This window comes from Argopecten irradians, chromosome 3 (genome assembly GCF_041381155.1).
Source record: "Argopecten irradians isolate NY chromosome 3, Ai_NY, whole genome shotgun sequence".
Lineage (NCBI taxonomy): Eukaryota > Metazoa > Mollusca > Bivalvia > Pectinida > Pectinidae > Argopecten > Argopecten irradians.
The window spans coordinates 46,434,477-46,461,956 of record NC_091136.1 but is presented as its reverse complement, the minus strand read 5'-3'; the positions used below and the strand labels follow the sequence as shown (position 1 = coordinate 46,461,956).

General features: G+C 34.5%; 1 protein-coding gene across 2 annotated transcripts; it reads left to right on the top strand.

Annotated features, from left to right (window-relative positions):
* Window positions 1–3,678: 3,678 nt before the first annotated feature.
* On the top strand, window positions 3,679–25,713 carry LOC138318808 (N-acetylgalactosaminyltransferase 7-like). Of its 2 annotated transcripts, none has more exons than XM_069261522.1 (13): window positions 3,679–3,785; window positions 4,177–4,412; window positions 12,934–13,177; window positions 13,384–13,522; window positions 14,115–14,281; window positions 15,050–15,257; window positions 15,605–15,778; window positions 16,311–16,428; window positions 16,753–16,872; window positions 17,106–17,327; window positions 17,605–17,706; window positions 21,350–21,475; window positions 23,439–25,713. In XM_069261522.1, exons 2-13 carry the CDS (start codon window positions 4,281–4,283, stop codon window positions 23,574–23,576), a joined length of 1,890 nt encoding a protein of 629 aa, XP_069117623.1. In that variant the 5' UTR covers window positions 3,679–3,785; window positions 4,177–4,280; the 3' UTR covers window positions 23,577–25,713. The 2 variants fall into 2 exon arrangements, with proteins under 2 accessions (XP_069117623.1, XP_069117624.1); XM_069261523.1 differs by having other exon boundaries at window positions 3,696–3,800.
* The last annotated feature ends 1,767 nt before the right edge of the window (window positions 25,714–27,480 follow it).

The following is a 27,480-nucleotide window of genomic DNA, read 5'->3' as shown; positions in this document are numbered from 1 at the left end:
CATAGCTGGATTTTTCAGTCTAGATTGGAATTAAACAATTGTGGTTTGGGCTATATATATATATACATATACATGTATATGATTTGGAATCGTTTCTTAAATCTGATTCTAATCGATTTAAACTCAAATTAGAAGATCTTTTTTAGACAGGAATGTATACGTTTGATAAATGATTCATCTAAAGGAAATTCATACAAACATATTATTTTTGTCAACCTTATTCAACTAATTTTCTAGACATTAAAGTTAAGAGAAACATATCTAAATGTCGGTTATCTGTCCATGATAACCGACATATAGAGAGGGGAAGATACAGGAATATACCTAGGAATCAGAGAATATGTTCATTTTGTAATGATATTGAAAATGAATTCCATTTCGTTATAAAATGTAAGGTGTATGAAGTTTCAATTTTATAAAACCATATTATGTCAGAAATCCTAGCTTGTTAAAGTAAATTCAATTATTAAATACACAAAATGTAAAGGAATTAAATAATTTGGGTAAATATATTTCTTTTGCTTCAGAAAGAAGAAAATTGCTGTCAGGTTAAGACAAACAATTGTTACTGTCTCTCTCTCTTTCTCTCTCTCTATTCTACAAAAGATGTAGAATTTAATGGGTTTTTTTTTTATTTTATTTTATCTCATTTACTAATTTGTAGTAAAGAACTGTACATGTATTAAAATATGCACTGTGAAAAATGTGATGAAAAACATTTCTAGTGCTGCTTGCTGATGAACTTAGGTGGAAATAATTTTAAAATAGTAGCTATATTCTCACTTTATAGTTACTTTTAAAATGAATACTTAAATATCCAGCGTTTTTTCTCTTAACATAACATACAAACCCGTAAAAGTTGGAAGTTTTATGAAACAGTCTATAACCTTACCTGTAATTATCTGCTATTGTTCTATCTTTCCCACCTAGTCTCACCTGGCCAACAAAATACCTTACCTGTATACCTCAAAATTCAGAATGTTGGCTAAGTGAGAAGACACCAAGATGTGCATGGAAGATAACTTCATATCTATTCATATTTCATGATTATTTGATGAATATAAAATTGATCTATTGTTTGAAAAATAAAAATAAAAAAAATAAGATAAATAAAAAAAAGAAAGAAAAAGAAAAGAAACAAGGAATATCCTCTGTTATCTATTATGATTTCAAATTTATAAACTGTAAAAGAGTAAACGTTTCACTGCGTAAATAGAGAGCTTAATGTGTCTTTCTTCTGTTGTCTCGAATGATGAGAAGGTCACATATTGATTAATTTAATTCGTGGTTTACTAGTATACCCTATAACTTTTTAAAGAAAGATTAAGAGAATATTCTGTATTGATAAAAACCATCGGAAAGACCCCGAATTCGATTTGTTCCTTGGAACAAAATGTATTAATAAAACTTTACTTATTAATTGGTTCAACATATAATATTTCAATTTTCACTAAATATGACAGAACAGTTTTTAGTGTTTTGTTCCATCCACGAATGTGTTGGATTTTAGAATGGCTTGGATAAGGCGACAATTATATCATCACCTTTATTGTAAACTTTAAAAATGTATGTACATCATATCTACTTTGGAAGAAAAAACTACAGTTTATTCAACTATTCTCAGACACGTGCATCAATACATTAAATCAGGTTAAACTGTTTAATTTTATGAAAAATACAAAAAAAAATATATTCAATATCTATAATGCCCGAATCCAAAAACTGATACTACGAATTATTTTAGATGTAGATTATAGGGTTTCCATTGAACAATTATTTGTCAAATCGAAATGGTTGTCTTTCATACATAAGGCTGAATACAGTTAGTAGTCCGCCAAACCCTCCTATCATATAAGGCTTTATTTAATTTTACTTTACCTTTTCCCTATATATTGGGCAAAAAATAAATCCGATGTATAGAGTTATATTTACATTTTCACTGCAGTCCCACTATGTAACCTTAATTACCAAGCGCAGTTGGCAGTCATATAGGCTATGACCTATAATCGCTTATCATGGCGTCATTATCATTGTGACGTCATTGTCGCGCCAACAATCACGGAAAACGGCTTAAAAATGGTTGTTCCATCCTTGCCGATAACGAATAATTAATTCATTATAGATGCAAAATCCCTTGGTATGTCAACATAAAATTGGAACCAAGTGCAAATATAAGCATTGAACATCTTTCAGTTGGCATTCATAGCCAAAATGAATCTCAACTGGACAGAGGTAAACACTAGCGTACTTCAAGGAATTTGCCTCTGTCCAGTTGACATTAATATTGGCTATGAATGCCAACTGAAAGACGTTCCCCAACTAGACTGTAACATCCTTGTGAGATTGTACATTTAAGCATTAAACGTCTTTCAGGTGGCATTCATAGCCAATATGAATGCCATACGGACAGATTCAAATTAAATGAAGCACTGTCCAGTTGGCATTCATTTTGGCTATGAATGTCAACTGAAAGACGTTCAATTAGCGCGCTTCATTGAATTTGCCGCTGTCCACTTGGCATTCATATTGGCTATGAATCCCAACTGAAAGACTTTCAATGCTTATATTTACATTTGTTTACAACTTCATGATGAAATCCCGAGGGATTTTGCATGCGTCTATAATGAATAAATTATTCGTTATCATCAAGGATTGAACAGCCATTTGAATCAAGGATTGAACAGCTATTGTGACGTGAAAATGATAATGACGTCATAATAAGCGAAAATGTAATTATAATATATGAGGATCCCATTTAAACGAGATCTTTCACCATGGGAAAAGGGAGGAGTGTCAATTTGGGCCCTTTGATGATCGATAAGCATTATTTATTTACAGTGTATCATGATATAACATATTATTAAATATTCCGCTAAACATGTTTATAGTAGGCCAAACAAAATATATTTAGGGTTACCCGACCGAATCTAATTTTTTTTACCCCCTGACCCTAATTTTTTCCCCCACTTTTCTACGAAAAAAAAATAAAAGGCGGAATTTCGATCACAGACTCCGGTTCCAGCCATATTTTTTTTTTGAGTGAAAGACATTAAAAAATCCTCACGACCTACCGACCCTTTTTTGCCAATGTAACCTTAAACATATTTTTTTTTTGCCTTATAAGTTTTTTTTTTTTACCTTAAACATATTTTTTTTTTGCCTTATAAGTTTTTTTTTTTTACCTACAATATATACTATCTATGTCTCTGTTTTTGTCTGATCTTCTTGTCTTTTGTTTTGGCAATAAATCATATTTACACTAAACTCATTCAGACATTCCATCTTAAATTTACCTAAGTTTATCCAAAACATTATAGTAACCAAACCAATACATATTTTAAGGAAGGCTCCTTAACTTTTTTTTCGTAACTATTGTAATGCTTCCCTAAGGAAAAATCTAAGTTAAGGAAGGAATGTTCTTGAAACTGGGCGCGGCATACATACATGTACATACGTAACGTTATGATTGATTTCATGAATATTTCCAAATTAGAGACTTTACTTACAATTGTACTTGTATGTAAAAAGAGAAAGGCATACTGTTCACTAGTACAGATACTGAACAATAAATACTATATGTAAGAATAAATAGAACAAAACGGATATTTCGAGTCGAGTTATAGGGTGTCTTTATTGAGTTAAATACGGTAAATGTTATATCGTTACCTCCCTTGAAAGAAATCTTCAATACGAAAAATGCAATTTTAGTGTCAACTTCCGGTTAGCAGACAACGACGATAAAAAGAGAAAGCAAACTGGAATGACTCTCGGTTTCTTTGAGACAGGTATTGTTTTTCCAGGTCAGAATCATGATATGTATCCGTTAAGAACTATTGCAATTAGCTTTAAAATTCTCGTGAATGGATATAGCGATACATAGGTTTGCTGGTCAGTGATAGAAACAAGTCGATCAGGTCAGCCACGTTGACAGATTATTTTCCAATTCGCCGAACGACATACATGCACAATCCTTGGTTTCCTCGGGCTCTAAACTATTTCCACCATTCTAGTTAGGCTATTGTTACGTGCCAACCCATGCCAAACCCTCACTCGATAGTGTTAAGTTAGAAGCAACAATGATATGGATTTTCTTCGTGAACTCAAAAATCATTCATGATTGATCCAGCTATTTTTTCTTGTTGAAAAGTTAATCGACTCATCCATTTTAACTTGCAGCAACTAAAGCTGATTTTCAGTCGGCGATATATTGATCATTCATCATTCAAGATCCCCTGGATTCTTTATATAAAAAAGAGATCTGACTTGAGTTACCTAAAGCCATGAGAGTGCTAAGATACAGAAGAGGAGCTATCGTCAAGCTTGGCATTGTAACTCTGATTGCTCTCATCATTGTTCCTTTCTTCTTCTTGAAACTTGATGGGAGCAAAGATTCTAAATCAAAGAGGGATAAGGTATGTGAATGATATCAGTGTAAAATCTTTTCAATGTACAGTTTATCTACAGTAAGGTTCTTTGATATGATTGTATATGTTAAAGATGCTCCACTGCTGACAAATGGTATTTTTCACTATCAAAAAAAGGAGCAGACGATTTAGTATTTTTCTTCGGTTACAAAAGTTACGTACTTTACACCTTTACCACCACTGAAAAGTTTGAGCTTCTAATTTTACTTCAAGGTAAAAATATGAAAAATAATTAATTGCATCCCGAAAAAATTCCGTGGCACTATATCCTATATGGAATGAAGTACTGATTGCGCATGCACCAAAGGCAAAATTAATTATTTTATGTTAGTTTTTGTGTGAATTAGACAGATATACACGATTAAACACCAATTATTGTTCAAATGATGAATATCATTTATGCTCAGCCTCTGTCGGCGATGGAGCATCTTTAAAATATCTTATTACATATTTATCTTTTATTTTTATGGGTAATTATGTTGTTTTAACTACACATTTATTTTCTAGTATCATTTATTCAAACTGCCTTTACAACTAACAATTTGAAAATCAAATGTTTTGTGAAAAGCTGTTGAAAAAATCAGCTTTTACACAGAGAATCAAGTTTAAATTTCTAATACATGGTACATAGTATGTACATGTTTGTGTCTAATTAACACAAATACATATAAAATAATTTATTTTGCTTTAGGTATATGGGCAATTATTTATTTTTTATAGTTTTATCTTGAAGTAAAATAAGAATATCAAACTTTTCAATGGTGGTAACCGGGATTAGTGTAAAAATGAGAATTTTTGTAATTATATGACTGAAGAAAAATACTAATTTGTCTGCTCCTGTGTTTGATAGAGAGAAAATTCCATCTGTCATCGGTGGAGCATCTTCAAAGGGACATGAACCTAAATAATCCATGTAAATTTGAGTAAAATATGTATTTAAGACGTGTCAGATATCTTGCTAAGTAATATATATCAGTTATTGTGCAAATGTGTCAAATAAAATAATGATAATGGAAATTCCATTTTTCTGTATTTTGAACCGACCCGGTCAAATTTTGTAGACTGAGTGTGATGAAAATAGTAATGTTGAATTTTAGTGACCTCCCACAATGCACTGCACAAATTAAATGAATGTTAACAAAATGGTGAGTCAAAAACATTGGTGAAGGTAACACAAATGAATTCCGATAGAAAACCGAGTACATCAAATATAATTCAGTAACGTGCGCGATTGGGAAAGTAGGTAAATACAAATGGATCGCTGAAATGCAAGAGACTTCCCACTTTACACTTGCGTGATGTACATATGTGCAATAATTGTCAAGAACCTTCCTTCGCAGTGCCCCGTCGAATGAAAAGTCTGGTTTGACTTTTGACCTATCATTCTTATGCTGAATACAAATTGTTTTATAACAAAAATGGCTTAAACTTCATTTGTCAACCATTGTAAATTAGAAAATAATGATAAAATGTGGAAAAGTTATATTCCTTGTCATGTCAGCAAGTTTGCTGTTCATTATAACCTCGCTTTCGGCCAGCTTTCGTTTTGTGTTCCAAAAATAGAATATGACGGTCTATTTTTATCATTTTTGGGGTAGGTATTCCCCACGTTTTCCTGTCGTTTTAGATAACCAATCATTGTAATAAAATATTTAACATACAGAACAACTTATTTAAGGTTCATGTCCCTTTTAATTTTTGTTCCAGATTGAAATAAAAAAAGAAACATGAATAAGTAAATTAAAGATGCTCCACCGCTGACAAACAGTTTTTGTTCTCTATCAAAAACAGTAACAGACGAATAAGTATTTTTCTTCAGTTACAAAAGTTACTTACTTTACACCATTACCACCATTGAAAACTTTGAGCTTCTAATTTTACTTCTAGATAAAAATATAAAAAATAATCAATTGCATCCCAAAAAAATTCCCTGGCACTATGTCCTATATGGCATAAGTACTGATTGCACATGCACCAAAAGCAAAATGAATTATTTTATATCATGTTTTGTGTTAATTAGACATATATATATATATATATATATTCAGGATTAAACACCAAATATTGCTGATATGATGAGTATCCTTTGTGCTCTGTCGGCGGTGGAACATTGATATCTTTAAGCTTTAATTTTATTATTAGCATACATTCTCATGATTTTGTTAGTTATTATCTTCATAATAAAAATGCAATTCAAAATTTAGTTTATTTAATTGCAAGTACAGTATTATGCATACTTGTCACAACATTGCATTCACAGGTGTCACTTGAATTTACTGGTCAGTCCGGGGATCCGTCTGTCTTAAATTAAAAAGTTAATTGTCAGAAATTTTGTCCAGACAACTCCTAAGTGAAAACTAGGCCTATGGATCAATGGATGAATTTTAATGAAACTCTGCAGCAATATTTGGGACCATGATAGTGTAGATGTGCAAGAAACTTTTGTTTTCAGAAAATTTTATTTGTCCAACCTCGGATGAGTGGAATACCCTGTATTCCTCAAACTATTGATCTGGTCCCCTGCTGTTCGAGCTATAGGGTTTTACTGTTATGTAGTAAAATTACAACCAACCAATATATAAGAAAAAGTCATTTAATGAACTAATATCTACCAGATGTGTTCAGTTAAAAATTGTCAATAGACTGAAAGATCATTATTGCATATAATGTTTATAATTAACATTCATCATTATTCAGGGGTTTCAATATCAGGTGGTACTCGGTACTTTTTACCTGCAGTTAAACCTGGCTGTGGTACCGCCTGATTTAGTCTGAATTACTTTAGATAGCAAACAGATAGTATAGAAAAGTTACGTACCCCCTGAAATTGCAATTGTTCTGCCTCTCCTGAAAGAAATTGAAACCCCTGATTATTAGGATACATCCTTTTCTAGATTTTCAGGCAAATATGTGTGAAAATGATATGAATGCATTTCAATGCAAGTACATAGTATGCATATGTATTTACCCATGATATGTGACATTCATCTCAAGATTTTATGCCTATAATATTATAACAGGATACATGTATTCCATAATTATTTCATTGTATATATAAACATTTATTAAGTAACAATGGTTTATGATGTCATTTTTTACAAAGATACAGGTAAATCTACGTAAACATCATAATTCTGTTATATAGTGGATTTAATATACCCGGTATTATTTATATATGTTGGTAGAATGGTAACATGTTTTCTAATCATATCATAACATTTGGAGCATTTAGTGTTCTGAAAGTTCAACACAAATTAAAATTAAAACTTGCAGTCTATTACCGACACATAGGTATATATATAATTATACCTTCATGTACAAAATATTTTTTTTGTGAATGACGGTTTCTCAGGAATAGTTGCAATTGTCTGTCAACATCTAGCTCTGTCATTAATACCATTAAAGACATATATAGTTCTGGTAGGATCAGCGTGATTTAAAATAACATATCTTCATCTTATTGTTTTTCATACTTGATATATTCAGCTGTTTTTATAAATAATGTTCTTTGCTTTATTTCAAAATGTTTTTCATGTAGTTAGTTAATCTAAATCATGGCATTAATTACCATATAAATATGTATGTCTACATGTATAATACATGTTTATAGCTGTAGCAAATCCCCATATTATGACCATAACACATCTATTTTTAGCTCATCTGGCCCGAAGGGCCGGTGAGCTTATGTCATGGCGCGGCGTCCGTCATCCGTCGTCTGTCGTCCGTCCGTCTGTCCGTCCGTCAACATTTCCTTTAAATCGCTACTAGTCATAGAGTTCTGCATGGATTGTAACCAAATTTGGCCACAAACATTCTTGGGGGAGGGGGAACAGAACATGTATAAATTTTGGCTCTGACCCCCCGGGGGCAGGAGGGGTGGGGCCCAATAGGGGAAATAGAGGTAAATCCTATAAATTGCTACTAGTCATAGAGTTCTGAATGGAATGTAACAAAATTTGGCCACAAACATCCTTGGGGGAAGGGGAACAGAACTTGTATAAATTTTGGCTCTGGTCCCCCAGAGGCAGGAGGGGCGGGGCCAAAAAGGGGAAATATAGGTAAATCCTTTAAATCACTACTAGTCATAGAGTTCTACATGGATTGTAACCAAATTTGGCCACAAACATTCTTGGGAGAAGGAGAACAGAACTTGTATAAATTTTGGCTCTGGCCCCTCCGGGGGCAGAAGGGGCAGGGCCAAATAGGGGAAATAGAGGTAAATCCTATAAATTGCTACTTGTCCTAGAGTTCTGCATGGATTGTAACCAAATTTGGCCAGAAACATCCTTGGGGGAAGGGGAACAGAACTTGTATAAATTTTGGCTCTGACCCTCCGGGGGCAGGAGGGGCAGGGCCAAATAGGGGAAATAGAGGTAAATCCTATAAATTGCTACTTGTCCTAGAGTTCTGCATGGATTGTCACCAAATTTAGCCAGAAACATCCTTGGGGGAAGGGGAACAGAACTTGTATAAATTTTGGCTCTGACCCCCCGGAGGCAGGAGGGGTGGGGCCCAATAGGGGAAATAGAGGTAAATCCTATAAATCGCTACTTGTCCTAGAGTTCTGCATGGATTGTAACCAAATTTGGCCAGAAACATCCTTTGGGGAAGGGGAATAGAACCTGTATAAATTTTGGGCTCTGACCCCCTGGGGGCAGAAGGGGTGGGGCCCAATAGGGGTAATAGAGGTAAATCCTATAAATTGCTACTTGTCCTAGAGTTCTGCATGGATTGTAACTAAATTAAGCCAGAAACATCCTTGGGGGAAGGGGAACAGAACTTGTATAAATTTTGGCTCTCACCCTCCGGGGGCAGAAGGGGCAGGGCCAAATAGGGGAAATAGAGGTAAATCCTATAAATTGCTACTTGTCCTAGAGTTCTGCATGGATTGTAACCAAATTTGGCTAGAAACATCCTTGGGGGAAGGGGAACAGAACTTGTATAAATTTTGGCTCTGACCCCCCGGGGGCAGGAGGGGTGGGGCCAAATAGGGGAAATAGAGGTAAATCCTATAAATTGCTACTTGTCCTAGAGTTCTGCATGGATTGTCACCAAATTTGGCCAGAAACATCCTTGGGGGAAGGGGAACAGAACTTGTATAAATTTTGGCTCTGACCCCCCGGAGGCAGGAGGGGTGGAGCCCAATAGGGGAAATAGAGGTAAATCCTATAAATCGCTACTAGTCTTAGAGTTCTGCATGGATTGTAACCAAATTTGGCCAGAAACATCCTTTGGGGAAGGGGAATAGAACCTGTATAAATTTTGGCTCTGACCCCCTGGGGGCAGAAGGGGCGGGGCCCAATAGGGGTAATAGAGGTAAATCCTATAAATCGCTACTTGTCCTAGAGTTCTGCATGGATTGTAACCAAATTTGGCCACAAACATCCTTGGGGGAAGGGGAACAGAACTTGTATAGATTTTGGCTCTGACCCCCCGGGGGCAGGAAGGGCGGGGCCAAAAAGGGAAATAGAGGTAAATCCTAAAAATCGCTACATGTCCTAGAGTTCTGCATGGATTGTAACCAAATTTGGCCAGAAACATCCTTGGGGTTAACAGAATTCGTATAATTTTTTGCTTTGACCCCCTGGAGCAGAAAGAGTGGGGCCCAATAGGGGAATTAGAGGTAAATATCCAAATTCTTTCAGAAAAGAAACAATGAACTTATATTCAGAACATTACTTGGCATTACAAACCAGGTGAGCGATACAGGCCCTCTGGGCCTCTTGTTACATGCAGTTATATATATCATTCTCAAGCTCTAGTTTATACATGTATTTACACATATAGCTAGTGTCACGTGACCGTCTACTGTAACATATGTAATTTTTCAATTAAAATTTTCCTACCTACACCTATAATTAAGATCAGCAGGATTGTTAACAAATAATACTTATTTATGATAATACAATGTACATGTGTTGATACAATTTTCTAACCATCATTTTATGAAGGGGTCTTGCATTGCTCAATCTTTTCCAAATACAGATATCAACATTTTGTTTGAGAGGAAAATCAAGGTGGGTTTTTTTTGTAGCTATAGTGACCTAGGATATATATACATGGATTGAAACCAAATTTGGCCAGACACATCCTTGGGGGAAGTGGAATAGAACTTGTATAAATTTTAACTCTGACCCCACAGGGACAGGAGGGGCGGGGCCCAATAGGGGAAATTGAGGTAAATCCTATAAATCGCTACTTGTCCTAGTGTTGTCTGCATGGATTGTTACCAAATTTGGCCAGAAACATCCTTGGGGGAAGGGGAACAGAACTTGTATAAATTTTGGCTCTGACCCCTCGGGGACAGGAGGGGCGGGGCCCAATAAGGGAAATTTAGATAAATCCTATAAATCGCTACTTGTCCTAGAGTTCTGCATGGATTGTAACCAAATTTGGCCAGAAACATCATTGGGGGAAGGGAATCAGAACTTGTATAAATTTTGGCTCTGACCCCCCGAGGACAGCAGGGGCGGGGCCCAATAGGGGAAATTAAGGTAAATCCTATAAATCGCTACTTGTCCTAGAGTTCAGCATGGATTGAAACCAAATTGGCCAGAAACATCCTTGGGGGAAGGGGAATAGAACTTGTATAAATTTTGGCTCTGAACCCCCGGGGACAGGAGGGGCGAGGCCCAAATAGGGGAAATAGAGGTAAATCCTATAAATCACTACTTGTCCTAGTGTTCTGCATGGATTGTAACCAAATTTGGCCAGAAACATCCTTGGGGGAAGGGGAACAGAACTTGTATAAATTTTGGCTCTGACCCCCCCAGGGACAGGAGGGGCGGGGCCCAATAAGGGAAATTTAGGTAAATCCTATAAATCGCTACTTGTCCTAGAGTTCTGCATGGATTGTAACCAAATTTGGCCAGAAACATCCTTGGGGGAAGGGGAACAGAACTTGTATAAATTTTGGCTCTGACCCCCTGGGGACAGTAGGGGCAGGGCCCAATAGGGGAAATAGAGGTAAATCCTATAAATCGCTACTTGTCCTAGAGTTCTGCATAGATTGTAACCAAATTTGGCCAGAAACAACCTTGGGGGAAGGGGAATAGAACTTGTATAAATTTTGGCTCTGACCCCCCGGGGACAGGAGGGGCGGGGCCCAATAGGGGAAATTTAGGTAAATCCTATAAATTGCTACTTGTTCTAGAGTTCTGCATGGATTGTAACCAAATTTGGCCAGGACCATCCTAGGGGGAAGGGGAACAGAACTTGTTTAAATTTTTGCTCTGACCCCCTGGGGACAGGAGGGGCGGGGCCCAATAGGGGAAATAGAGGTAAATCCTATAAATCGCTACTTGTCCTAGAGTTCTGCATGGATTGTAACCAAATTTGGCCAGAAACTTTCTTAGGGGAATAGGAACAGAACTTATATAAATTTTGGCTCTGACCCCCCGGGGGCAGGAGGGGCGGGGCCCAATAGGGGAAATAGAGGTAAATCCTATAAATCGCTACTTGTCCTAGAGTTCTGCATGGATTGTAACCAAATTTGGCCAGAAACTTTCTTAGGGGAATAGGAACAGAACTTATATAAATTTTGGCTCTGACCCCCCGGGGGCAGGAGGGGCGGGCCCAATAGGGGAAATAGAGGTAAATCCTATAAATCGCTACTTGTCCTAGAGTTCAGCATGGATTGAAACCAAATTTGGCCAGAAACATTCTTGGGGGAAGGGGAATAGAACTTGTATAAATTTTGGATCTGACCCCCTGGGGGCAGGAGGGGCGGGGCCCAATAGGGAAATTTAGGTAAATCCTATAAATCGCTACTAGTCTTAGAGTTCTGCTTGGATTTTAACCAAATTTGGCCCAGAAACATCCTTGGGGTTAACAGAATTCCTATAATTTTTGGCTCTAACCCTCTTGAGCAGAAAGAGTGGGGCCCAATAGGGGAATTAGAGGTAAATATTCAAATTCCTTCAGAAAAGAAACAATGAACTTACTAGGCATTACAAACCAGGTGAGCGATACAGGCCCTCTGGGCCTTTTTTTTTTGTAGCTATAGTGACCTAGGATATATATACATAATGTATATATACCCTTACAACATCTCTGTTTATATTGAAAAGGACATTTGGTTTGCAGTTACAGTAAGAACATCATACTAAATAACAATTCTTCAAACTTTGCATGCAATTTAATACTTTTCTAGTTCTCCCTTTTCTGCTTTTGCTTCTTTTGACAATTTCTTATTGATATTTATGAAGATTATATAATAAGTTTTTTTTTTTTTTTAATTTTATACAAAAGAAGCAAATCAAATTATACTGTACTTGCTGTCTGAAAAGGATACAGATTGTCATTACAGCCTTTCATAATATGAATTAAAGTTTTAGAATATATATAAGTTCTTCAAGGGATTCTGCCTTATATTATGAATTGTATTTTATAAATTTCAAATCTCCAAGGAGTATCAATAATCAGATTCTGAATTGACTACTTCTTAAGACTGTTACAAATTGAACAAATATGCACAAGTTTTGAAATCACGATTTGATAATTTTTTCAGCTAGCGAAGGATTCCCATCGCCTCCACAAGGTACCTCAGGCTCAGGATGCTGATGGAAAGTCGGTTGATGAAGTGGGAGCAGGGGAACCTCCGAAGAACGTTGTCGACAATCCAGTTAATGCTGATAATGACCAAGAAGAGGTACAAATGGAGGTGCCACACAAGTTTGGTCCTCCACAACGCCTCACCCCAGGCCAGCTGGGCAACTTTGAGCCGAGAGATTACCCCTCCAGAAATGGACCAGGTAAGCTGTTATTACATATAGAAATATTACCTTTATAATCCATGATTTACCTGAAACACAATACTTAATCATTATAGAATGGATGATAATAGAGAGATTATGTAATTCTTGTCTGATGTAAACTTTTTATATCTTTAGTGAGATATAATTTTATAGATATATCTGGTGACAGAAAATTTGTAGTTCATGTGTCTTGTGTGTATAAGGTGAGAATGGGCAGGCAGTGTACACCAAGATGGAGGAGAGGACGAGAGCAGACGCCTCCACAAGGGAATTTGGATTTAACATGGTGAACAGTGATAAGATAGCCATGGACAGAACCATACCAGACACAAGACTTGATGAGTAGGTCATGTAATGTTATCCTGATAAGGCTTTGCTTTGTTTGTGCTGAGACAATGAAATTCTCTATCTCTTACCTTGAAGCAGGGTGTTACAAAGTTCACAGAGACTAGAAAACAATACAATAATACATAATGTTAAATGAATTCCAATACATTAACGTAAAGAAGGCCAAAGAAATTACATGAATAGAAATGACAGTTTGGAAGAAAATGAAAATAAATCCTATTGCTGAGCGTTTTTCCGAAATATTAGCTAAAACCTTCCACACAGAGGAGTTTAAAACTGATGCAGGGCAGTTGCCAGGTACTGAATGTAGGTTGATGTTTTTATCTCGGTGTATTCCAGCTTTCTTCCTTCTGGTATATCCTTAAATGATATAAGATTCTGTCAGGATCAATGCTTTTGGATAAAATTGGAATCCCAGTCATTTTACATACCCTATATCCTGAAATTACCCTAGTTGTTAAAACGACATAAAGCAAATCATTATAAACTTATTTGCTACTGAATCTGAACATTATGACATTTTATAATGGTAGATACATGCATTTGTGTATCAGTCTATGTAAACATGATGTGGTGGTTTGTGTAGGTGTAAGTACTGGCAGTACCCTGAAGACCTACCTACAGCCAGTGTGATTCTAGTGTTCCATAACGAAGGCTGGTCAACGCTGATGAGGACAGTCCATAGTGTTATCAACATGTCACCAGCACACCTGCTCAAGGAAGTAGTCATGGTGGACGATTACAGCTCCAAAGGTATGTATTACTGATCAAAGGTCATAGGTTACATCAAGGTCATATAGCCAAAGAGGTCAAATTACTAAAGGTCATAGACAGAAATCAGACATGAAATATAAAAAAAGCAAATATCATGAATTAAGACAATATTGCTCAACTGGTTCAATATTTTATAATACTGCTGTTCTGTATATTATTGATAAAAGAGAAATTTCAGGGAAATATTCTGTAAATCTACTGTAAATTTACTGTAAATACACAATGTATACTGTAAATTTACTGTAAATATACTGTAAATATATTGTTAATTTACTGTAAATATACTGTAAATATGCCTTAAAAGACATCAACTTATCTCATGTGTACATGATATACTGTAAATTTACTGTAAATATACTGTAAATATACTGTTAATTTACTGTAAATATACTGTAAATATGCCTTAAAAGAGATCAACTTATTTCATGTGCTAAAATATTATTGCACTGTTTGTATTTCTGTATTTCTATAATTTTTGTAGCCCATATGGAGATGGCACAAACTCATTATTTTTCTTTTAAAATTTGACTGTGCCAAAAGAGGTATGTGTACACTAGTTTATTTAGTGTGTATATACATGCCAAAGAGCAATCATTCGGATCCTAAGGATATGTAAAAGCCATCCATGTTTTGAATTGATTTTGTATTTTTTTTAACTACGTGTACTTGCAAATAAAGTCTGTAACAAATTTTTATATCCAACCAGTAATAAGATGTGTTGATTGGTGACTTCTCTACTTGCACTAGATCACCTCAAAGGTAAACTGGAGGAATACATAAAACAATTTAATGGTAAGGTAAAGCTATATAGGAACAGTGAACGTCTGGGACTTATCGGCACCAGAACACGAGGAGCTGAATTATCCACTGGAGAAGTCATTGTCTTCTTAGATGCCCATTGCGAGTGTAACAAAAATTGGTTACCTCCTCTTTTGGCAAGGATCCGATATGACCGGTATGTGATATTAAGCAACTTTCTTTGCTATTTTAATATACCGGTATGTTTCCTAATTAATTGTTGTACAATAATGTATACATTTAATATTATTCAATCAATGAAATCACAAACGTCTAAAGATAAGGATTTTGAAAATTAAGTCATGCTTTGAATGTAATTCCTATCTGGTCATTAAAGAAAATTTCATGAAGATCTTTATTACATTACATGCTTTTTGTAATCTCTGATAATTCTTAATGATCAAATTAGACAATTTCAGTTTGTGCTATACAATAAAATTTCTCAATTAAAACTGTTTCGTGAATACAGATGTCAACTAATTGCATACTGCTGTGTTATTTTAGGACTATTATGGCTGTTCCTATCGTGGATGGTATTGACTGGGATAACTTCCGATACCACCCAGTGTACGGTGAGGCCCACCACCGTGGCATATTTGAATGGGGCTTCTTATATAAAGAGAGCACGGTACCCCAGAAAGAGCTGAGTCGGCGACAACACAACAGTGAACCGTACAGGTATTCATTGTTATAACCTTGCTACATCAATTAAATTGCTATTTCCCCCATCTCCACATACATTAAGCTATATTGTGCTCTTTAGGTGAGATGACTACAAACACAAAAATGATTTTGACAGCTCTTTCAAACTATGTTATTTCCTTAAATTCACTTCAAAGATTCTGAAAGTAGCAATGTGATTGGCCAATTCAAAAGGTCACCAGTACATGACCTTTAATGGGATGATGTCAGATCCTTTATCAAATTGAAGGATAGTAAATTTTAATCTGATTGTATAAACAGGTGATATTGTTAAACAAGTAACATATAGGTAAACAGCAAGTAATATAGAGATAGATAAGCAATGTACAAGTAAACTGGTAACACTCTAATATCAGTAAGAGTCAATAGTTTCTCACGATACATAAACCATATACAAATGTACCTGGTATGTGTGAGGCAAAAATATTGTTGCTAAAAAAAGTTACTTATTACTATGATGATCATTATACAGAAAATCAATCTGTAATGCTTTATCTATTTTCTTCAGGTCACCTACCCATGCAGGAGGACTGTTTGCAATGGACCGAAAATACTTCTTCGAAATGGGGGCTTATGATGAGGGTTTGAAGATATGGGGAGGAGAAAACTTTGAACTATCATTTAAGGTTTGATATTTTGGACACGATTCAGAATGTAAGCTATTTAAAGAGTGAATTTATTAATTGATATTTAAAAAGAGATAAGCTGATGTAGACTTCTATCCAGGACAAACAAATCTAGGAATGAGTAACAAATATTTTGGTGAAGGTTTATTTAGAATTCATCATATTATATTTCAGCATATTATATTTCAGCATGCACAAAAGTTCAAATAAATTGATGACATTATTTTTCACTATTTAACAGCTAACTGTGTTGCAAATTTTTTACATAGTTTAGTTTTGTCACTTGAGATGTGTGATTCTAGAATGTCTGATTTTTAACCATAGATTTGGCAGTGTGGCGGTAGTATAGAATGGGTGCCATGTTCCCGTGTCGGCCATGTTTATAGAAACCACATGCCGTATGGCTTTGGAAAACTGGACGTAAAAATACCTGTCATACAGTTGGTATGTATAGATTATTGGGTTACATGGAAAACATGCGATAGTTTTGCTCTTGTTTATACTGTAAACCAATATTTTTTCACATGCGATTTATTTTTGTATATTTCATGGGCGACAAGAAATCGTGATAATATTTTGCTACAAAATTGTTTCAAACACAATATTTACCTACACGCCTGCTTATGTTTGTGTTGTAGAATTATATACCTACACCCCTGCGTATGTTTGTGTTGTAGAATTATATGCGTGTGGTGGAGGTTTGGTTGGATGATGAACATAAGGAGTTCTTCTACACTAGAGAACCCAGTGTACGAGGCTATCCTGTGGGAGACATATCCAAACAACTCAAGTTTAAAAAAGACCACAATTGTAAAAGTTTCAAATGGTTCATGGAAGAGGTTGCATTCGAAGTGTACGACAGATTCCCTAAATTACCCCCTAATAAAGCCTGGGGAGAGGTGAGTGATTAAGGACCTCAGGTTTGGTATTGGTTGGACATACATGTTGATATTGAAAAGATTAAATAAAACACCATCAAAATATATATATAGTGCATAAAAAATCAAGTCTTTTTGCTGATGTGTAAGTACTGATGGAATTGGAAAATCTTTATGAAGGAAAATGAAATTCAGAGAAATGAATATTTCAAATTTTTATTTGCCATCACAAAAATATGATGTTATGATTTGATCACAGAAAGTTATGATTAATATTTCATTCTCAATCCAATTACAGGTGAAGGAGAAGAATGGCATGCGTTGCCTAGATACGATGGGACAACAAGTCGGCGGCGGTGCTTTGGGTATCAGCGGGTGTCATCACTTCGGTGGTAACCAGGTACAGTGGATGGGTACAGTTGTCTCCCCTGATCTGTGTAACGTACATTCTGTGACCCATTAGCTCATGTCAGACTGGCAACATTCAGTGATAGATGGTCTCTATGACAGTCTAATACAACAGCTGTAGGTTTATATATCTAGGATGTTTACATGTTTATTTTCTGATATGAGCATCAATGTTCCATGTTAAAGATGCTCCACCGCCGACAGAGCATAAATGATATTCATCATTTGAACAATAATTGGTGTTTACTCGTCAATATATATGTCTAATTAACCCAAAAAATAATATAAAATGATTTATTTCGCCTTTGGTGCATGCACAATCAGTACTTCATTCCATATAGGATATAGTGACACAGAATTTTTTCGGGATGCAATTAATCATTTTTCATATTTTTAACTTGAAGTAAAATTAGAAGGTTAAGCTTTTCAATGGTGGTAATGGTATAAAGTAAGTAACTTTTGTAACTGAAGAAAAATACTAAATCATCTGCTCCTATTTTTGATAGTGAAAAAATACCATTTGTCAGCGGTGGAGCATCTTTAAATATATATTTTGATGTTTTCAATCGGAGATATATTTCATTTTGTGTTATATCTTCTTTCATCAAAGTATCAACTTTTTCTATTATAAGTGCATTCTTAATACAAAATTGCATTAATAAATGGTGTGAAGTAATATTTGAGACATAAATTCCTTTAAACTAAATGTGTTAACTTGGCATTCTTATTTTATTCTGATGATAAGTTTTCCTTTTGAGTTTAAGGGTATTGTGGAATTCTAAATATAAAGCAGAATTTTGTTAAACAGTTCCATACGAGAATAAGAGTGTCCATGAAACAAAAGTCGATCTGAAATACCTGATTAAATTTAATTTACAGCTGTTGAGAAAGACCTCAAAGATCCAGCATGCTGCATGTCTGTGTTTGTAACATTTCGATGATCTTACATGGCGTTCTATAATTATTAATTATTGTTTTTAAGAAACATATATTTTTGAGTTTGTTCCTTTCAATACCCTCTTTTTAAAAATGGAATGCTTTGGAATGCAAAATGAATGTAGACATAGCATTACTATTGTCTATCTGTTGATTTACAAATTAAATAAAAATAAAAACCATGTAATACCTGCATCTTTTGTAAATATTGTGTGTAAAATGAATGATAAGTGCTGTAATGAAGTTCTACACATTGCAACTATGCTGTAAATTCCAACTTAAATTGGTAAATGTGACTTGAAATGCAAGCTGTCAATGATGATAAATTTTTGTCTCGTTAAATATGATTTAAGTTGCATTATTAGACTGTAAAAGGCTCGCATAATCATATCTTGGCTTCATGTCATTGTCAGCTTGTAACAGTCTAAAATACTTTATTTGGTGTATTCTAATGTGTAATGAAAAATAATACTCGCTATAGGACTTTGTGATTTTCTTTTACATTAAAACCATAGAAACAAAATGTACAAGTTAAAATTAGATAATCAGTTTACTTGTAGAGGCAATGTGGTATGTTTGATCCTAAGATATTTATCTTTTACGCATATATAAAATTATAAATCCTCCCAGTATATACCATCGGTCTGTAAAATGATCTAAATGTTATATCCTCTCGGTATATAAAATCAGCCTGTAAGATGATCTGAATGTTATATCCTCTCGGTATATAAAATCAGCCTGTACGATAATCTGAATGTTATATCCTCCATGTATATAAAATCAGCCTGTACGATAATCTGAATGTTATATCCTCCATGTATATAAATCGGCCTGTAAGATGATCTGAATGTTATAATTATACGTGCCTGTTGCCAGTATGATAGCTGTGTTTTGTCACCTCTGTACTCTACACAGACAGGGGTGGAGCTGTAACATCCAGCTGATCGGGCTGCCATCGTCGAGGTCCATCTGCTTATAAATTTTATCAATGGAAATAGGAGATATTTTATGCTTTGACTTTTGTGTTAGATGTTTAAAATCATTTAATGCATGTCATTTGAATTATATGTTGGTAGCTAAACGTTTTACCAGTTACACAGGTAAGTATAATATATGTGTACATGAATGTCTAAAATCGCATGTTATACCAGTTCAAAATGAAAACAACAAAATGTTTCCTGACAAAACTGTTCTTTCAGATGATCAAAGATCACAATTTTCCCATTTACCTGTATTTTGTTAATTTCAAGAATATTTAGAAGGATAGTTTTTGTAGTAATCATAATTTCTGTAACATACATATTTCCAATTACACTGCCTGACTACTCAAACCAACACCTACCCAACGTCTTTATACAGCAAGTATGTTAACAATGGTTTTAATTGTGTCTGTTTTGTTTCTGGAGAAGGGGCCTTAATTTGTAGTCACTCTGGGATGGTCTAAGGGATATTACTCTATGCTTATTTATTAGTATCTGTAGTTTGTGAGTGAGGTATCATTATTTAGTGATTATTTAGTCGTTGTCATTTCCATGATGTCTCACTTTAGTGTAGATACTCTTCCGTATTAGGATCTTTTATCTAGAGCTTTTAAGAGCAATGTCAGATAAATCCCGCCGTTTGGTCAGTTGTGCATTGTTAGATTAAAACTATGTAAAGCAGAAATAGGTTCATTTAATACTTAAATGAGGAACGTCTTTGAAATCAGTCAATGGTCATTTTGTTAGTTACAGTATAAATTGCATATAATATACTGTAGTGCTTCACTTTCCCTATTTGGATAAAAGAAAATTTATGATGCCGTTGTATTTAACCAAACATGTTTCACAGTGTGGTTATAATTTCTACATATCTTACCTATCTATCTGCATTCACTTTTTATAAAGCACGCCAGATCAATTTAGGTATAAACTTATTATTTTTTAACATTTATAAGATCCAATCGATGCTTAAGTCATGCGATAGTATGCTTTTCATCCATTTGTATTAGTGACGCTCTGACAAGTTTAGAGTATACTAGAATCATTTTGTCTGACTTCCACGTATCTTGTCCTAACCAAACACCCTCCGCCAAACTACTGGATCAAATTCAATGAAACTTCACAATAATATTGGGGACCCTGTGCAGAAAGCTATATTTTCCGATACTTTTAATTGGCTTGGTAGCCAGGTCACTATACACAAGTTTTGTAAATTGGCCATAGACTCATTAGTCATTGATTAGTCAATTGATTTATACTGTAACAGTCATTTCTTATATTTTGGTTACTGTGATTTGAGCGATGACAAATACATGTATAATGATCACATTTTCCAAAACCTCATTTACTTGTCATGACGTCAAATTTGGGATAGGGTATTGGTTAAAACAGTTCACTGGAAAAAAGAACATTAATATTTTGGGTTAGAGAATATACATGTTTTATCTTTTAACATAATGTGCTTAATACTGACCTTGAACTTAACACTTATCTAGAAAATGACGTGATTAGTAATAATTAGACTAGATGTTGTGGAGTCAAAAATAATTTGAGGTTCCAAACATGTACAGTGTACTTTGAACCTATACTATATAATATTTAAACTTAAAGTGAAGGGACGGTGTTATAAAATAATCCAGCAGACATTAATCATCCACAGGTGAATTAAGTACAAAGGTAAGTATAGTGATGGTACATGTATATGTACTTACATTGTAGATGTTCCGCATCAATACAAAAGGACAGATGGGAGTGGGCGAGAGATGTATCGAAGCCCCCAATGGAAGCACGCTACATATGCATTTCTGTGAGACACAGCCGACAGGGCCATGGCAGCTTGATCTGGTAGGTGAAGGAAGTCAGTCTGTCGCGTAGAAACTTTAATTATTTAATTATCATTGGTCATCTAAACAGATTAAATGTTATATTTGTGAAAATATGATAACATTGGTCATCTACTTGAGCATCGCTAAGAAAGGGAATGTTGTTTCTCATTTCATCAGTAAGTTTGATGCCACAAAATTGAATTAATGTTGACTTGCCAAGCAATTATCACCTATGAATTAATTAACAACTAACGGGCGCTATTCTATTTATCCGCCACCCAGATTGCATTTATATCTCCAATAAATGCAATCTAACAATCCTTTAATTGTTATATTTACATTTTACTTTCTAGTTCAAAGTAAAACATAATTTAGATGCAAGTGAACATTTGAATTTTCCGCTTCAGACATTTAACCTCAACAGCCAAGTTCAATATGATAAAAATAGTCCCTATAAAAAATGGAAAAGATGACAAAATTTAAATGTTTTTCAATGGCTTTTTCAATTTACTTTCATTTATCCAGACATTTTAAAAGATATTTTTGTAAGTTTCATAACCATACTGGTTCATTCAACTACAATGTCAATTTCCCCGCACGGACTAACATGGTGTCAGTAAACAAGACTCACATCCATTTATGTAGATATTACTACACCAAGTCTAGGCTGCATTTATTCGCTCATAATGCAGATCACGATTATCATTAGAATAATGGGAGTCGCAGTGGCAAAATGTGAATATTTAGGCATATATGAAATTTTTGTTGGATAGGAAATTTTTATTGGATGGGTGATATGCTGTTATAATGCTAGAAGTCCATTCAATTGTCTTTAATAATGAAAGATGCCATACATATTTCAACACAAAGGTTTAAATTTGTTCTAATTCTTGTCAATTTATCAATATTGTCAATTTCTTCTGAATCATTTTCACATATTCAGTATTTCGTGCCATTTTTAGCCCACCATCATCAGATGTCGTCCGTCCGTAAACAATGCTTGTTATCACTATTTCTTAAAAACTTCTGCAGGGATTTTGTTCAAACTTCACATGGAGGGTCCCCTTGGTCCATAGTTGTGCCATACTGATTTTGAGGCTGATCGGAAAAACAAGATGGCCGCCAGACAGCCATCTTTGATTGTGGCAGTTGAAGTGTGTTATCGATATTTCTTGAAAACTACTGAAGGGATTTTGTTCAAACTTCACATGGAGGGTACCCTTTGTCCCTAGTTGTGCCATACAGATTTTGAGGCTGATCGGAAAAACAAGATGGCCGCCAGACAGCCATCTTTGATTTTGACATTGAAGTTTGTTATCGATATTTCTTGACAACTACTGAAGGGATTTTGTTCAAACTTCACATGGAGGGTACCCTTGGTCCCTAGTTGTGCCATACAGATTTTGAGGCTGATCAGAAAAAAAAAATGGCCGCCAGACAGCCATCTTTGATTTTGATAGTTAAGGTTTGATATCACTATTTCTCAAAAAGTGCTGAAGGGATCTTTCTCAAATTTAATATGTAGGTTCCCCTAGGGCCTTAGTTGTGCATATTGCATTTTTGGACCAATCGGTGAACAAGATGGCTGCCAGGCCGCCATCTTGGATTTTGATAGTAAAAATTTGTTATCGCTACTTTTCAGATAGTGCTGAAGGGATCTGTCTCAAATTTCATATGTAGGTTCCCCTAGGGACCTTGTTGTGCATATTGTATTTTGGGACCGATCGGTCAACAAGATGGCCGCCAGGCAGCCATCTTGGATTTTGTTATTCAAAGTTTGTTATCGCTATTTCTCAGAAAATACTGTCAGATATAGATAATTCTTTGGTGGGCGCCAAGATCCCTCTGGGATCTCTTGTTATTTTTAACATATTCGGAAAACATTTCAATTGAGAATTGAGAATTGTTTCTTTTTTCGTGAAATTGCAAAATATTTTAGTTGAACCGGTATAATCAATTAATACAACATTAATGTTTTACAGACCACAGGAGTAATAAGACATGAACACCACAGGAAATGTCTAGAGGCCGGCAGTGGGAACAAGGTGACATTGGAGCCGTGCGATCCATCAAATGATAACCAGAAATGGGTAGTCAACGAGATCCGCCAGTGGAAGTAATCTGTGTATATTATAACATGTTGCTCAATAAAGCTGTGTTACTGTCATGATGGATCTGAAAAAGTCAGGATGTTATCAGTATTTATTAATTATTTTACAATCACCCTTAGATTTTAGTGTAAAATCCTTCGTTGTATAGATGTGGTATAATGGTGGTGATTTTAGATATACGGAGAAGTCATACCAAGTATTGTTTACATTGTATGTTGCAATAATTACGGGACCTGTGACAAGACCATACATGTATTTTATATTTATGTCTGGCTGTCCTGTGTTAGTGCTTTAATTACATTTAATTGGAATCTGAAAATTGAGCAGGCTGTGGGATCTTGAAAATGTTTGCAGTGAATTATTTTTGCAGTTTTAGACTTGTAGAAGATCGATGATCTAATGGTTATTGATGTACATTGTATTAGTTAAAAAACAAAAATCTCAGCTGCATGTTAGGTCTTAGACTCAATACTTTTTCAATATTCCGAATCTAGTAGATTATTAGGTACATTGCAACTCCATGACAGGACAGTTTTATTTCATGTACATATATGCATCTGAATGACTTCATTGGGAAGCTGGGTAAAGTTATTTATGTCGTGTGTTGAAATAATGCTGAGCTTCATTGTAGTTTATCAGTTCAATTTCCTTTAACGTATAGCCAAAAAAGCCAAGCAATAATCATGTTAAAAAAAGATATATCGTAATCCACATTGTACATGTATTTATAATTAGCTTTAGTGTTTAGAAGTCGGTGTAAGTACTTAACTCACTCTTTATGCCATTGGATTTTTAATAATATAATATATATATATATCTTGTATTACATTTATCATATATTGGGGAATTATTATCTTGTTTCCATATGTATTCGTCTGTGCATTTTGTGTTGATGAATATATTGTACAACGACATTCCATTTCACCCTTAGTTGTGGAGCTCAAATATGTCTCATGAATTAGATGTACTAGATATTTTGCTTAGTTGATCACAATACTACATTTCGGTCATATTTTATTTTCGAAACATAAGGTGTATGCATATTTTGTAACATACACGTGTACCACAGACCTTGCATATACATGAATTTTGATTTATATACAGAACATTCTTTGGAAGAGCATTAATATCATATCAAGAAGAAGAGTGTTTTATAAAATTTGCATAAAGCCTGCGTTTTGAAAAAAAATGAAATTGTTCATTTAACTTTATAATATGGGGTTTGATATTGTATCTAGTCATTTTTCAACGTTTTAGTGATTTTGATATAGCTGTACTTATTTTGGTTTTATGGTCACATATCAATAAGATACAATACAGTGTTGTTATATATACGTCACACGTAAAGTATGGTTACCTTGGGTTTTATGTAAATAAATATTAACATAGATCAACTGTTACAATTGTAAATTATGTGTACCTCAGTCTGTGTATATTGATTAAAAGGAATCCTGTGTGATACCCATGGTAACCTGAGTGATTTCCTTGGTAACCTGTGTGATATCCATGGTAACCTGCGTGATTTGCATGGTAACCTTTGTGATTTCCATATTAACCTGTGTGATATCCATGGTAACCTGTGTGATAGCCATGGTATCTTGTGTGATACCCATGGTAACCTGTGTGATATCTACATAACCTATATGATTTCCCTGGTAACCTGTGTGATATCCATGGTAACCTGTGTGATATCCATGGTCACATGTGTAATATCCATGGTAACTGCAGACAAATCACTGTAATACATTTATCGTCTGTGGAATAGTTTACTTGCCTGAAGTTCTTGATAATGCAGATTAGTGTATTGTGTGTATTATTTGATTTCTGAAAAACGTTTAAATCTATAATAAGTATACTATATACTATGTGATAAAATTATGAATTTTTAGTAAATTTGGAAAAAGTTCTTAGTACAATATAGTTATTTAAAATCTATTTGGTCTTAAGAACATTATGTCTACCCTTCAAATAAAAGGAGACATTTTGTGCTTGAACTGGTTCAAATGTTTTACTCTCGTTCTGACGTTTGGCCACTGACCTCGATTATGTATTATAATACATTGTATTCTAATTGGTGTAGATTTTCCAATGCTTTTTACCTTGCCGAAATGTATTGTTATGTTCGAAATTAAACTGCAATGCAGTATATTTATGTTGTCATTGGTATCATCGAATGATCAGAGGTAAAATCTATTTTATTTCCTGTTTGTGGCAACCTGAGTACCACCTGATAGTATTTGAAAATTGTCTGGTGATGACAAGCCGCTCTGGCGTATTCAGCGCTGACTTGCAAATTACAACAATAAAATACGCCACATCTTCATTCTCTTTAAAAGCATTCAAATGTTAACGTTACTATTATATTTCTCGAAACATAATCACCAGTATTCGGGGATGATGCTCTAGTGCTTTATGTTAATCGCCATTCATCAGTCCATACATAAATTTAAATAATAATTGAAAATACACGGTTTGTAGTTATTATTAGTAAGTGTTTGACCAATATAAGGGATAAATAAATTGCGTCTCTATAAGATAAATCAACACCTCTATAAGATGTGGTTTTATGATGAAAACAGACGACTGTTATATGGCGAAATAAAATAAATCATTTTGAATGATGATCGGTGATGTTATACATATATTTACCTATAATAGTTAAAGCATTTAGTGTTTGTTTGATGTTGTAACTTTAAAGATACTCCACCGCCGACATATAGTATTTTTTTACTATCAAAAACAGGAGCAGACGATTTAGTATTTTTCTTCAGTTACAAAAATTACTTACTATACACCATTACCACCATTGAAAAGTTGGAGCTTCTAATTCTACGTCAAGTTAGAAATATGAAAAATAATTAATTGCATCCCGAAAAAATTCCGACGCACTATATCCTATATGGAATGAAGTACTGATTGCGCATGCACCAAAGGCAAAATGAAAATATATATATTATTTTTGTGTTAATTAGACATACATACACACGATTGAACACCAATTATTGTTCAAATAATGAATATCATTCATGCTCTGTCGGCGGTGGAGCATCTTTAACATTGATGTCATTCAACGTTAGTGTCTTTAAAAAATGTATCGTATAGCCATTTAATTTGGCGGGTCAAAATGTTCGAAATTTGGAGTTTAGACTAAAAAATCGTTTTAAATAATCAGAATTTCACTATTTGGCTTTAATAGTATTATACAAGACAGCAAATTGTTATTGTTTAAAGGATCATAATTTTGCGATCATTGCGATGGCACGAGAGATCGCCAAAATAGCATCCCCACGAAAAGAACCGGGTATATTATGAATCTGTATGCTGTGTTATGGCAATATGCCTCGGTAAATGTAATTAATGAAGAATTGTTATATCTCTGATGATAGGTTTTCCTCAACAGTAACATTTCAGTATAATGTGATATATACGTTTGAGGATCATCTGTTTGGTGCTTGTACAGTGTATATAGTTTATCAGATGGGGTAATCGGGATATAATGGATAATTGATATTTTTGCTTAACTTAAAAATCTGGTGATCTGATGAATGGGGTGCTGGTGATCTGATGAATGGGGTGCGAGGATCTGAGTGTTTGTGTAGTGCCGTGAGAGAGATGCGCTGTGTTTGGTAGAAAACACAATTAGCGTTTTAAATCACATTACTTAATATTGTATTTAAGGGTACCATAGGTACCTTAAGATATCTACCTTGCTATCGAACACCTTTCCATCTATATGTCATTTATATAGATAAACCATTTATATATCACTAATAATATTAATATAGATAATGTCGTTCGTAGCATTCACAATTGAAAATTTAACTTGTGATTTGAAACCTCTTTTAATTCAATAGGCTGTGGATTTTTAACTGGTGATTGTTAAGTCTCCGATGGAGGCATTTGTGTATGACTT

Coding starts and splice junctions, on each gene's coding strand:
- LOC138318808 (XM_069261522.1), top strand. CDS start 4,281: ATGAGAGTGCTAAGATACAGAAGAGGAGCTATCGTCAAGCTTGGCATT. Junction 15,258..15,604: donor GCAAGGATCCGATATGACCG/GTATGTGATATT, acceptor GTGTTATTTTAG/GACTATTATGGCTGTTCCTA. Junction 16,873..17,105: donor AAATACCTGTCATACAGTTG/GTATGTATAGAT, acceptor TTTGTGTTGTAG/AATTATATGCGTGTGGTGGA.